Below are 13,859 nucleotides of genomic sequence, written 5' to 3' on the forward strand. Positions count from 1 at the left end.
CCAGGAAACTGTCTAATTTCCTTGCAGTTGCTGGGAGCCAAGTTCAGTTTTCTGTTTTACCTTATCAAAACACATTGCCCTGGTATTTCTTCATTTGCACCTAATGCAGAGTGAGTTGCACACATATCGGGGAACAATGCTGTGAAATACTAATTTCTGAACTTCGCTGTCGTATATTTAATGTGCAATCATGGTGTGTGGTCAGGTTTATTTATCCTACATTAAAGCAAAATGTAGGAATCCTGTAGGAAAGAAAAATAACACTATGAGTCACCAAATATGTAATGTTTAGATAATAATCTCTAGTGCCTTTGGTGAGAGGTTATACTAAAGACAAAATAGTCTATCCTTTAGAAAACAATGCTTTGAATTTTTTCTTTCATCACTGAATAGTGTAAGGTAGTCTGTTTATGTTATTTCTGCCTTTCTGTTTCCTTCAATCACAGTTGGTGACAATATGACATCATGACAAATTGTAGTACAGCTGAGGAAAGATATGAATCTGGTTTTGGCAATCATCTGCAGTGACTTGTTTGATCATACTCTTGGCCCATCTAGTCCAGCAATCTGTTTTCACCGTGGCCAACCAACTGCACAAGGAAGCCCACTAATCTTCCAGTGGATGGCTTTCAGATCAAATCCCATATTCCATCTTCTATGTTCCATCCCAATAAAAATCCCATACTTTATCCATTACACAAAACTGACCAGATGCTGTTGCAACAACAGAATATTTGATTCGAAAAAAGCTTTATTATTTAACAGTACACTTAAGTAACAAATTCAACACACAACAGTCCAATAGGAAGCCTTCAATGTATCTATTATAATGTGGTGTCATGTGTCTTCCAGATCACTGTTGCTGAGAATGTATTTCAATTTCAAATTTCTGATGGCCTTTAGGCAGCATGTAAACTTCGTCATTGAGATTGGTTTAATCTTCTCCATTCTTTCCTTTTTTTACAAAAACAGTTCTGCTGCATCTCTCTTTGTCATTCAACGTTGATGTGAAAGATACAATGACTTTTAGTGGTCCTGTGGAAGACATGTTTGGATATAGTGTGCAGCAATTTGAAAATGAAGAGGGAAAATGGTGAGATTATTAATTAGTTAATTATTATCTCCCCCTTTCATCCCTTCCCAAACCTCTATAACGTAATGATTCCTTAGTCATTTAGGATTTCATAGGTCATAATGAACACTTTATGGTGTTTTCAGACAAAGAATAACTAATTAGAGAAGCTGCTCTAACTTGATACTCCTATCTGCTATTGTAAACACATTTTATCCCACTAGCTTTTTTACATACAACTTATATTAGATAGTAAATTATTACATTTATTTAATGTACCAAAGCAAATATTATGTACTGCATTGACAATATATATATTATCATTCTTCAGGGTGCTTATTGGTTCTCCTTTGGCTGGTCAGCCCCAGAAGAAAACAGGTGATGTCTATAAATGCCCTGTAGGACAGGGTAATGGTTTGCCATGTGTAAAATTAAACCTGCCAGGTAAGAAAGTCAATGAAAAAAATTGCAATTTCACCTACCTTAACAAAATCAAGTTAGAAGCCAAAACTTGTTTAGCTAAAAAGCCAGAGATAACAAGCATCATAATCAAAGGACGCTCACTAAACAGGCTAGGTGATAAAAAGAAATTAGTCCTCTCTGCAAAGAGGAAGAGAGTGCTACAAGATAGCTTTTTTATATAAATGGTATACAAGTAGTTCTCAGCTTACAACCATGATTGGAACAGTATTTCTGACTACACTATAAGTCATTACCATCATAAGTTGAGGCACCCACATGACAGACCCTATTTTACAAGATTTTCATAGCTGTTGTTAAGCAAATCTGCAGTCATAACTCCAAAGTCATTCTTCCAGCAAAAAATGCTGGAAACAGACAAAAAACATAGCAAATCATGATCACGTGACTGCAGGACGCTGCTACCAGTTGTAGCCAATTGCCAAGCATCCAAAACGCAGTTACGTGATTGGGACGTGTATAGCATGACATGTCACAGTGGTCGTAAGTTGAGGACCATCTGTAAATTTCAATATTCTCTTTCCACTCATTTCCCCTTTTTGTAATGGGTCTTTCAGCTATATTTGCTACTTCTCGGAAACTTTTACCAAAGGTCCAGAAACTTCCTCCAATGTCAGTTGTACAGTTTTTGCTAACAAAGCAACTAGTGTGAGTTCTACTACATTGCCGTTCCCATAACCTTTATTGCCCACTGACATATTATGTATGCAGCTGATAATTTACTGATCCAACACTAGAGCTATACAGAAAATGAAAAAGTTTATTTGTTCCTAATTTTCAATTTTAAATGGATTCATATCTTCTACTGTCACCCTGTTGCTATTTTGACATTCTGTTTGAGGTTCAGGAAAACTATGTGAAGCATTATCCCAGACGAAGATTCTGGGATGAAAGCCAGAAAAGCTATGTATTTCATAGTTTTAACCAAGAGGGAACAGGGAGAAGAAAGGAAAAGAAGACAAAAAGATCCATGTTTTGCATACAAATTTGGCATTTTAAATACTACTTGATTTAATATCTCGTTTGCATATATTCCCATAATTAACTTTATGTTTAATCTATCTATAGCTGACACTTCAATTCCTCAAGTTACAGAAGTAAAGGAGAATATGACTCTTGGGTCAACCTTAGTGACGAATCCCAAAGGAGGGTTTTTGGTGAGCATATATCTCTTGGGGAAAATAAAAAACAATATGCATATTTACTATAATCAATACTGTAATATTTACCATGAAAGGCTTCCACATATGAATTTTTTTCCATTTATAGAAGGAATACAGAACTTGCCCGGATATTGTTGGATTAAAGTTTCTATCACTCTTGAATATTAAACTTGGTGATCTGGTCTGACAAGGTTGGAATCTAACTACTTTTGGGAAATTATACACAATAATGGGAAACTATTTCTATCCACATAAGGAAGGCAAAATCACAAAACTACATCTCACTCATTTTGGCCATGTCATGCTGGGGAATTCACTGGAGAAAGCAATTATGTTGGGAAGAGTTAGTAGTAAAAGGAACCCAGACCGCCAAAGAACACGGTAGTTGGACACCATCAAAGCTGACAGCAGCCAGAACATAGAACAACTTAAGGCAGTAGTGCAGTACTGGAAGATGTTGAGAGACCTGGCCTGTAGAAATGCCAAGAGTTGAACATGAGTGAATGGATGACATCATCATCCATGTAAGACACTAGATCAGGGGTGTCAAACTGCCGGCCCACGGGCCGGTTTCATCATACCAAAGCCTCACCCACCCCATTGCCGGCAATGCAAAAAGAGTTGCGATATGTCGCAACACATCATGTGATGTGGTGAGTTTGACACCCGTGCACTAGATCCAGCAATGATTCTACAGATAGAAATGAGGAGACCCACTTTTAGCCAGTGTTGCCATCTTTCTCCCACTCCTTCTCCCACTTCTCATGACATGCTTAGTGATGCTCTAAAGCAGTGTTTCTCAGCCTTGGCAACACTAAGACATGTGGACTTCAACTGCCAGAATTACTAGCCAGCATGGCTACAAATGTTCAGGTAGTGCAGAGAATTGCAGGATTAGTGGGAACTAAAATGTCCAAGATCCATGAATTGAATTGTGCTCCTGAAAAATGGACTCAATCAGTGTTAATAAAATAGAGAGAAAAGCCTCTTGATGCATAGATAACCAGCACAGATTCTTGGAACTATCAAAGGTACTTTATATTCCATGCCAAGGAGTAATTATTGAAGGAGGAGAACTGTATTAGCCTAAGAATTAAAAAAAAAATCAGAGTTTGGTAGCATATTTTCAAATAACAAATTAATTTATAAGGTTTAAGCTTTCATGAACCAAAGCTTATATCCTCAGATGCTTGAATTAGCTAAACTGATACAAGATTTAAATTGGGATAAGCTGAGGAGAAAAATAGGGTGGTTATGGAGATGCTGGTTGCATTGAGACAGATCTACAAGTACCTTTTCTAATAACAATTATAATGTGCTAAAAAAAACCTTGTCAGTGCCGAGAGTTTTGTTTTTTTTTAAAAGCATGAAGTCCTTTGATATGTGTGAATTAAGCAATCTTTCCCTGAATTATGCTGATAAAGTTATTTTTTTTCCAAAATGCCTACTTGGAGATCTTTAATGGAATTTCATGGGACTTAAATGATCTTATATTAGTTTTGCCCTTGTTTTGAATCTTGATGTCAAACATATAAGTGTTGTTGTTGTTGTTGTTGTTGTTGTTGTTGTTATTATTATTATTATTATTATTATTATTATTATTCACAATGACTGACTAGTTTGTTCTGTGTAAAATCCAGAGGGGCATTGCTGACAAATGTTTGGCAAATGTGTCTCTAATGAAAGCAGAGTAACACATGCCTCCACTGTGATATTGGAATGACCTAGGAGCATGGGACACAATCTAGAATTACATATACCTGTTTATCTTATATACAATGTGTGTATTTATCAGATATATATTTATCAGATATATTGAGAGCAATAATTTTGTTACTGTGGTAGAGAATAAATGCTAAGGGTTGAATTGTTGGGTTCCTGGGTTTTTTTAAACTTCCTTGTTTAGCACCCAAGTATAATAAGAATAAGTTTGTACTGCACAGAATTCCAAAACTGGATCAGATCCCTTTGGTTGGTTCTGTTATGGCTGTGCCATCATATTGCTATTGCAATGTTTTATAGTTTTCATTTAGGACTTCAGTAAGTATATTTCCAACCATTGTGGATATCAAAATAGCTACTATAAAATATGGTGAATTATTTAAACAGTAAAAAGTATTTTTTTTTCTTTATCAAAGGCATGCGGGCCTCTTTATGCTTATAAATGTGGACATTCCTATTATACAACAGGCATCTGTTCCAACGTTAGCTCCAATTTTGAGGTTGTAAATTCCATTGCTCCATTGCGAGGTATGTGTATATGAAAATTGTTTTTGTATCTGTTGAGCGGAGATGGAGCTTGAAAAAAGTCTAATATATACACAGAGTTATATCAGAATTATAAACTAATTTTCAAGGCAACTGGCATGACCAAGTTAGGTAAATGGTATCCCTGTTTGTATATTACTTAAATGCTTACTGTCCCTGTAATTTAGTTTTAGTATAAACAGGTTCATAGCATTACTCACAAATGAAAATCAGTCTAAAAATAATCTTCAAGCCATCACAGAAAGCTACATGCCTCTTTAATTTAAGAAGATGAAATATTTGTCCTTGCATTGGTGTTTGTGAGTCACAAGGCTCCATTCTTTGTGCTGATTCCCAGAAGCAGGGATGACATTTTAATCATATTAAAAACATTATTTTCAAAAATACTTTGTGAAGCCCTTCTTGGAGGATATGATTTGCTACCCTACCATCTTCCTTCTTCCTTTCTTTAAGTTGCTCCTTGGTTCAGGACAATTAAAACAAATGTCCTTTCCCATTACTTTTAATTTTCTTTTCTATTCAAGTCCACTGCAGCTGTTTCTTTTTTATATATACAAATGATGCTTTACTACCACCCCTACACGTGGTAGTAATATAACTCCAGAGCCAACAAACCACTCATGTAGTTAGACTTAATGAGTTCTAAATATTAGAGGCATCTGTGATTTCTTCAAGACAATCACCATGATGTGTGACAAGCTGTATGAAGAGCTTGTTTCTGTAATTATGCATTCTGAAATAGCTAAAATGGTTAGCAGTGGACACAAGACACACACCAAAGAAACATTTGAAGTATAATAGATCTTAAGTAGAATGTCTATATAGCAATCTTAATAAAACTGTTTATATTTTAAAATCACATTTTAAACATAGTTATGAATAATTGAAAATTGAAAACATTCTTTATTCTTGAGATATTTCTCGATCTCCATGTAGCTGGGCAAAAGTTCAGTATTCATGAAATGCTCATTAACCAAAACATGCTCTCTCCTGTCCACAAAGCTACTCTATGTCATGTCAGAACATCTCAAGATGCTAGGAGTTTTTTAATCTGAAACCTTCTAGACTGGATCAATAGCTCCATCTCCTGCACTGATGAGTTATCACCATCCAGTTGTAACAAGCTTCAGAACCAAAGAATCAGTATATCAGTGCAAGCAATGAGTCCAACATTTCCTCCAGAGGCAAAATAGGCTGAGTTTCAGGCTGGGCAGAGAAAGAATGACTGGTCCAAAATAGCCCAATGAATTTCATAATACCATAGAAGATGAACCTTCATTTCCGTTCACCAAGCATAACTTTTTTAATGAACATTTTCCAAAGGCACTGATTCAAATTACAGCAACTCAAAAACTTCATCCTTCAACTTCTGCTTGGATGTGTTTCATTGTGTAGGTTTCTACTGTATAAACTATACTAGAAAAATAGATAATAGTGCAATGAAATGTAGAAACTAAAAGCAGTTCATGTTGCATATTAATTGTATCAGAGATACATCATATCTCTTATGAGTAATTTATTTTGAAATTAAAGGAGTAGCAGAGTATCAATTTAACAGAAAAACCACTGTGTGCTTCGAACATTTCCTTATTTTATGTTTCCTGTTGCAGAATGCAAGTCCCAGCTGGATATTGTCTTTGTTCTTGATGGATCTAACAGTATTTTTGAATGGAAAGATGTCACCAATTTTTTGAAACGAATACTGCAAAATATGAGTATAGGCCCCTATGATACACAGGTACATTAAGGCAAATGTTTTATATTTGATTTGATTTTATCTATAGCATAGCTATACAATCAAGGATACCTGCAATAATATAAACTTTTCTAATTTACCAATCCTAGCAGTGGTTCTGCAATAGATGAGAAAACTCTTATAGCTTGTCAGTTAATGCATAGATATCAAAGGGAATGGTTAAGGGTACCATATCATCTGTAAAAAAAACTGTATTACAAATAATCAACTTGTCAGAGGTTGAGTCAGACATTCTCAGCCATCAACAGAAGAAAGAGCAACTTTCCAAAACCACTTCAAGCATTGTACAAAGCTAAGAAACGTTTATACTGTAATTCCAATAAAACAAAATGTGAACCCTATTGTAAATGAACAATGTCTTTGAGGGAGACGGGAAGTTTACAAATAGGACAAACAAACAAATAAATACATTTGGATACCAAAGGCACATGCATATTTGCATAAAACACAGACATGGCAATGAAAGAACCATGTGTTAAATGCTATGTCTATGGGGGAAAATCATATTGGTTCTGTACAAGTGTATGGAAAAACTCCTCCTTACACTTATTTCATTACTTTATCTAAGGCCAGTGCAAAGCTATAAAATGTTGAAATTATATTTGAAGTAATATATGCCATTAACTTCTTCCATAATGTTTTTCACCTACTGCCCACCGCAGCTTCCAGCCCTGCTGTTTCCTGAAGGTTTTCTTTCAAAGTATGTATCAGAAGATGCTAAGCATCTGACAAAAGAAAATTTTCCAGGTGCTGCCACCTGCTGAGACATTTTAATAGTTTCAAGAGACTTTTCAAATTCCGAGTCAATAGGCTGATAGGCAATTTTGCTGTGTGGATGCTCTTTGTATGCTTTTTATTCTTCTATTGTACCAACAGTTGCACTTTGTAGTATAAAACTGGGTGGAGACAGTGCCACAGTGACAATGTGTTTCTGCCTGTGGCTGCATGCAGTAGGAGTTGGGTGCTTAAGAAGTATGTGTGGTAAAAGCAGAAGAGATAAGATCAAGAATGAGTGGGCAATTAAAAGTATATCACCTTTTTGAATAAAATAAGTTTATTGAGGTAGCTTGATCATAAATACAGAATGAATTAGGGCTAAGACATAAAAGAAGTTTATCAATTGAGAGGAAGGAGAAGACTGAGAAAGTTGCAGAAGCCTATGAGGTCTTAGAAAAAGGAAAATGAGAAGTTCAAAGACCAAAAAATAATGTAGGAATCAGCATGGGAATGTACTAAAAGCAAGGATGATTTGCAAGGACGGATAAATATAGTGAACTGGGGAGCTGTAAACTAGATGTAGTTATATTTTCTTTTGTTTTCTCCTGTCTCATAGCTTTGTTTCTTTGTATTTATATATTTTATATAATGTTGCTTACCTTGAAAGAAATAGCATGATGGGAATATACAGTATGTGTACATGGGAGCTAGGACATAGAGAAAGAAAATGTAGTTATAGAACAATTGAATACTGAAATCTCTTGAAATTAGGATTAGTATAGAATGACAAAAAACATTTGCATGGCCACCCAGAGTTGTGTCTTAAGATGTTTAGACATAGAATTTTTTTAAATAAGTAAGTAACATAAATCAATTTATATAGAGAAAATGCATTTAGGAACTGACTCTACTTAAAAGTGATATACGAGAGCAATAAATTATTTGTAGAAAAGCATCAGAGATGAACTGACTGAACTATTGAAAGTTTTCCGAAAAGAAACATCTAAAGTACAAACAGCTGTATGTCAACAAATATGAAACAACACCATGGGCCATAGATTGAAAAATAGTGTATATTCGCATACTGTCAAAATATTACACTCATTCCTTACACAAACAAAGGTTTGCTTAAGATCTTACAAAGAAGAATAAAGTCATATATGGTCAGAAAATTGCCAAATGAGCCGGAAGGTTTCAGAAAAGGCAGAGGAATACATGATTAGATAACTAACACAAAATGGTATTGAAGGGAACATTTAAGGTTTTTAAGAGGCAGATCATGCTAGAACTTCTGATTATTATTTTGAAGAACTTTTACAATGAATGGTGGAGTTAGGAGAAACAGAATAAATAGACAAGGATCCCATTGTCCCCATATCTGCTTAGCTTTTACAATGAATGTATTTAAGAATGGCACTTTCAGAATATATAACAACTGCAATCAAAATTGGAGGTCAAACCAGGAACAGTTTAAAATATGAAGATCACATTGTTCTGTTAGACAAAGATAAAAAGCCTTAGGAAACCTACAAATGGAAAATTAAAAATGGATTAATATTAAATATAAGAGAAAGATAAAATGAACCAGCATGTTTTGTGAATTCATAGTTGAATTGAAGAGGTATAGATGAACTTTTGTTGTTTTAGGCTCCAGAATAGATAAAAGTGGATAGTGTACTGGAGAAGTATAAGGGGGAGGTTGATCTTTTGGAGGAAGGTAATTGCATTCTAATTGAATGGCCTTAGAGATGCATAAAGTGCATTAAATAAATACATATTATTATAATGTCCATGGAAGAAATGTAGGTTGTCATCAAGGATTGGGTTGTCATGCCATCCATTTCTGTAGTTGTAGGTTCAAAAACAAGAAAGTTTTGTTTCAACTTCCCATTATTCCCTATGACAGAACTCTATAGAATTTTCAAGAAGCTGAAATGATCTTAGTTCTTTCTGTGTGAGTGAGTAGAGGTGTGCATGCCCTCGTTTCCAAATCAACTGCTAAGAATAGGAACCTGTTTTGGGATGCCATCACTATAAAGCATACATCCCTACAACCACCTGTCAGCACAAACATTTCAAGGGGAACATTATATATCAGTGGTGGCGAACCTATGGCACTATGCCAGAGGCGGCACTCAGAGCCCTCTCTGTGGGCACGCACGCCGTCGCCCCAGTCCTAGGCCTTCAGCTGGGTTTTATAAAACCTTTTCGCTTTAGGCCGTGTGCAAAAAAAAAAGAGGTTCAATCAGTCAATTTCAACTTCTCACGGTAAAAAAAAGATCTTGCAAAGTTGGAATTGATTGAACTTTTTAGTCCCATCCAGTCTGCCGTTACCATCGCAGCCACGCCGCCCAATCGGCCACGCCCACCCAATGGGCCACGCCCACCTGGCACTCGACGATGCATAAGTGGATTTTGGGTTGCAGTTTGGGCACTCGGTCTCTAAAAGGTTCACCATCACTGTTATATATTGTACAAGCATGGGAGAGATCTATCCAATCTGCACAGAACACAATCTTCTCAAGTAGAAGATCAGTAGAATCAGATACACTAAATGTATCCAGTAAATTTAAGAATGTTGCTGCAACAGAGCAGAAGTCCATCCCAGTTTCTATAATGATCAACAAGCATCAACTGCAGGAATCCATAGACAAGAGAAAAGCAACCATTTTTTTTCATTATGGTTCTTCAGGTGAAAATATATCATCAGAAACTCGAACAACATTCTTCTTTTGCTCATTTTTGTAAAATGCAAATTTTTTATGTATTTTACTCAATATTGAGACTTTGTAAGCCACTTCTATATAATGTTTGTAAGTGGCCTACAAAGTATCAAAAAATGAACAACCAAGATATGGAAAAATACACCCTGGACTGGTAGAAAATAGACTGATAGAATTTTACTAATATTCACATCCCTTATGACACAGAACAACCTCCTTCCCAACTTAGGAGAAATATTTTAATAGTTCACATATAAGCATCTCAGTCTCCAAAAGCTTTGTGGAAAAGCCAGGTCTTAATCAGTTTCCTGACTCTTAATGACCCTTACATTCCTCAGTTTAATTGCATCAAAGACAGCCAGTAAACAAAGATGTTTGTATTAAAAGGGATGAGCTATAAAACAGATTGAGAAGCACATCTGAAAACTAAAAGCTAGAATGTAAACTGATCCAGCTATAAAAGTATATGTCTGGATAGGTTGTATTAATGTTCAGTGTTTTAAGAGAGTGAGAGTTTTAATAATGGATGAATAAGAGGTAAACATGCCAAGACAGAGTATATTAACATTCAATGGCTGGACTAGGCAGCATATTCAAAATATCAATGCAGAGCATACATTTAAAATATACTAGTGGAACATTGCGAAGCTCACATTTAGATCAGAACCTCTCATAAAATTAAGCAGCTGAAAATGAAGAAAGGGGTATTTGGGGAAAAACACTATTATTTTGTTGCATATCACCTTTCTTTTATAAAGTGAATTGATTAGCAATTACAGGAATCCACCTGTTTGCCATTGCCTAAAGAAACTGTGATGCCTATATAAAGGGAGTACTCAAAAATCAAACTGACTATATTATTACTACAAAGTGGTAGAACAATTCAATTGTAACAGGAAATATATTCGGGACCAGCTATGCAACAGATCATGTGCAAACTGCAGGTCAACCTGAAGTGAAATAAAAAGCCAACAGATTTCCACAATATAGTTTTGATTATTTTGATTTCCATCATTTTCAAGGAAAACATCAGGAATCACTTTGAAGTTCCGAACTCATTGATGGAAAATCAGAGGAACTGTAGAATGAAATCAATCATATTGTTAAAGTTGGGTGTGGAAAGAGACTGCCAAACTAAGAAATAGAAGAACTCACTATGTCGTTAATATGTTGGAAGGCTATAGGATGTGAAGAACATTTACAGAGGAAGAATCAGTAGAAGATCCAACCAAGCTATGCAGCAATTCTGTAGAACAGCCAATATAGTGAAGGTATCTACATACGGATATCAAAGGAAGGAAATTTAACAGAGTATGCAGTCTAATTTCACACATTAATAAAATAATCATCCAATTCAGATTAGAGTTCTACAAAGAAATAATAGATGTTTAGGCTTTAGAAAAGATTGAGCAACATACATTATTGTTAATGCCATTAGATAACTGAGAAAGCCATCAACATGTGCTTCATTGATTCTGAAAAGACCTTCAAGTGACTTGATTGATTTTAGCTGTGAAATATTCTGAAGAAAATGAGAATCCCAGAAGTTCTTATTGTTTATAGGTTTCATGTTCTCAGAAACCTGTACAAAGATAATAAGATACAAGCTGAATGGAACATGGTGAAACAGACTGACTCCAAGTCTGCAAAGGAGTGAGATAAGACTTCATGTGCTCTGTTTAGATGCTTCAAGTGGCAAGAAGAATCAAGTCTGTGTCACTGAACTCTGTCCAACAGTCTAATGCTTATTCTTAGTAGACCACATTTCTGGTTTACCATATATAAAAAAAACTCTTAATAGTGTGGGTGGTCTTCTGTCTTTAACTGAAAGGTAAATTCTTCAGTTGCTGTCTTGTGAGTTATGGCATCATTGTGAAGATTTCCTGAGCAGAAGATTTTGTAATTCTAGGTTGGGATCGTTCAATATGGAGAAAATGTAACCCATGAATTTTATCTCAACACATATTCAACCACAGAAGAAGTGCTTGTAGCAGCAGGCAAAATTAAACAGAGAGAAGGATTCGAGACCATGACAGCTCTTGGCATTGAAACAGCAAGGTAGGTGCCTACAGCCTTATACATAAGTATCAACCTACATAAAGAATTATGCTGATCTTCCACAGACTTGCCCATGTACAACTTGATTTTAAGAATATAATGGGAGCCCTGAAAATTCAAACCAAAGGCCTATAGAATCAACCACCATGCCATTTATTTATTTTTCTTACTGATTTTGGTATTTATGTTTTGTCCTTGTCTGCAGTTTGCAGATTTACAGGTTTTCACTCTTGTTTTAGGAATGAAGCATTTACAGAAGCTCATGGGGCCCGGCCAGGGGTACAAAAAGTCATGGTAGTTGTGACTGATGGAGAATCTCATGACAATTACCGATTACAAAAAGTGATTGATGATTGTGAAAAAGACAGTATACAGAGATTTTCTATTGCTGTAAGTGATGTTTAGTAGAAAAAACTGTACTGTATATCTAGAAATGGTTCTTTCCCCCTTTCTTTCATTTGCCTTCAGGAAAGAATCCTTTTTGATAAGTTAGTATTCTTCTAATATTAGCAACATGCTAATTTTTTATTCATTACTCATTGGATTCATATTTTGTTTAAAGTGCATGCTGACTCTACTAGTAATGACATGTTCTTCTATTTCTCTTTGACTGCTGAAAATAAACAGTGCTTCAGGAAAACTGTTGCTGCAAGATCACTCAGGTCAATACTCATTGTTTCACACATATATATTTTTATTTAGATGTATATCCCACTTTTTCTATAGTATATATCTCTCTGTGTGTGTATCTCTCTGTGTGTGTATCTCTCTCTCATTATGTATCTTGAATATATAATGGACATCCTCCTATTTACTTCCATAACAACAATACTGTGAGATAGGTTGGGCTAAAAGAAAGCAACTGGGCCAAAATCATCCTACATGTTTCCATGATTCAGGGTAGCTTAGAATCTGAGCCTCCCCAATCCCAATCCAAAATCTTAATACTTGCTCTTAAAAATAATACTTTTAGGTTACTATGCTATAGCTACCTATAATGGAATCAATGTGTTTGAGGAATGGATTTTTCACATATGGTGATATTTGATCAGAAAATAATAATTCTGTGTTTTATCTATCTGGTCATGATTAGCCTATGTAATTTTCATAGCACGCATAAACACCGTGACCTCCAGAATCCACAATTGTTTGGGAATTTTCAGTCTTTTAATCCTTACATAAAGGCAACAGGTTAGGGAAGGTCATTCTAGATTGTTCTTCTGGTGGCAAATTTCTGATGAGCACACACTTGGTCCAGATCTGAATGCTGTTAGTCTGGGCTAGCCACTTCCACTGCAATTATTCTAGAGGCTGAAGTCTATGACCAAGTTGCAGACTGTGCCATTTTATGTTTCTCACATGTTACCAATTGTGAGCTACTAGTAACATGTAGACCATTTTTTTTTTTAAATTGCTTCTTCCTTTTTTTTTCTGCATACCATACCACAGATTCTTGGCTCCTATAACAGAGGAAATCGAAACCCTGAGAAATTAGTGGAGGAAATCAAATCCATTGCAAGCAGGCCAACTGAAAAGCATTTCTTTAATGTCTCAAATGAAGTAGCTCTCCTTACAATTGTTGAAGCTCTTGGAGAAAGAATATTTGCCTTGGAAGGTATGGG

At 35.4% G+C, this 13,859-nt stretch overlaps 1 protein-coding gene across 1 annotated transcript in view; it reads left to right on the forward strand.

Annotated features, from left to right (window-relative positions):
* Window positions 1–959: 959 nt before the first annotated feature.
* LOC107299291 (integrin alpha-1) overlaps window positions 960–13,859 on the forward strand; it is a gene marked incomplete at both ends in the record, with an annotated part of 18,629 nt that continues 5,729 nt past the window's right edge. The window contains 8 exons of the mRNA XM_029286736.1: window positions 960–1,093; window positions 1,404–1,516; window positions 2,621–2,709; window positions 4,854–4,965; window positions 6,594–6,721; window positions 12,089–12,237; window positions 12,477–12,627; window positions 13,687–13,852. Coding sequence (XP_029142569.1) covers window positions 960–1,093; window positions 1,404–1,516; window positions 2,621–2,709; window positions 4,854–4,965; window positions 6,594–6,721; window positions 12,089–12,237; window positions 12,477–12,627; window positions 13,687–13,852 — 1,042 coding nt within the window. The remainder of the gene's footprint in view (window positions 1,094–1,403; window positions 1,517–2,620; window positions 2,710–4,853; window positions 4,966–6,593; window positions 6,722–12,088; window positions 12,238–12,476; window positions 12,628–13,686; window positions 13,853–13,859) is intronic.

The sequence above is a fragment of the Protobothrops mucrosquamatus genome, unplaced genomic scaffold (assembly GCF_001527695.2).
Source record: "Protobothrops mucrosquamatus isolate PMUCROS unplaced genomic scaffold, P.Mucros_1.0 scaffold4767, whole genome shotgun sequence".
Taxonomy (NCBI): Eukaryota; Metazoa; Chordata; class Lepidosauria; order Squamata; family Viperidae; genus Protobothrops; species Protobothrops mucrosquamatus.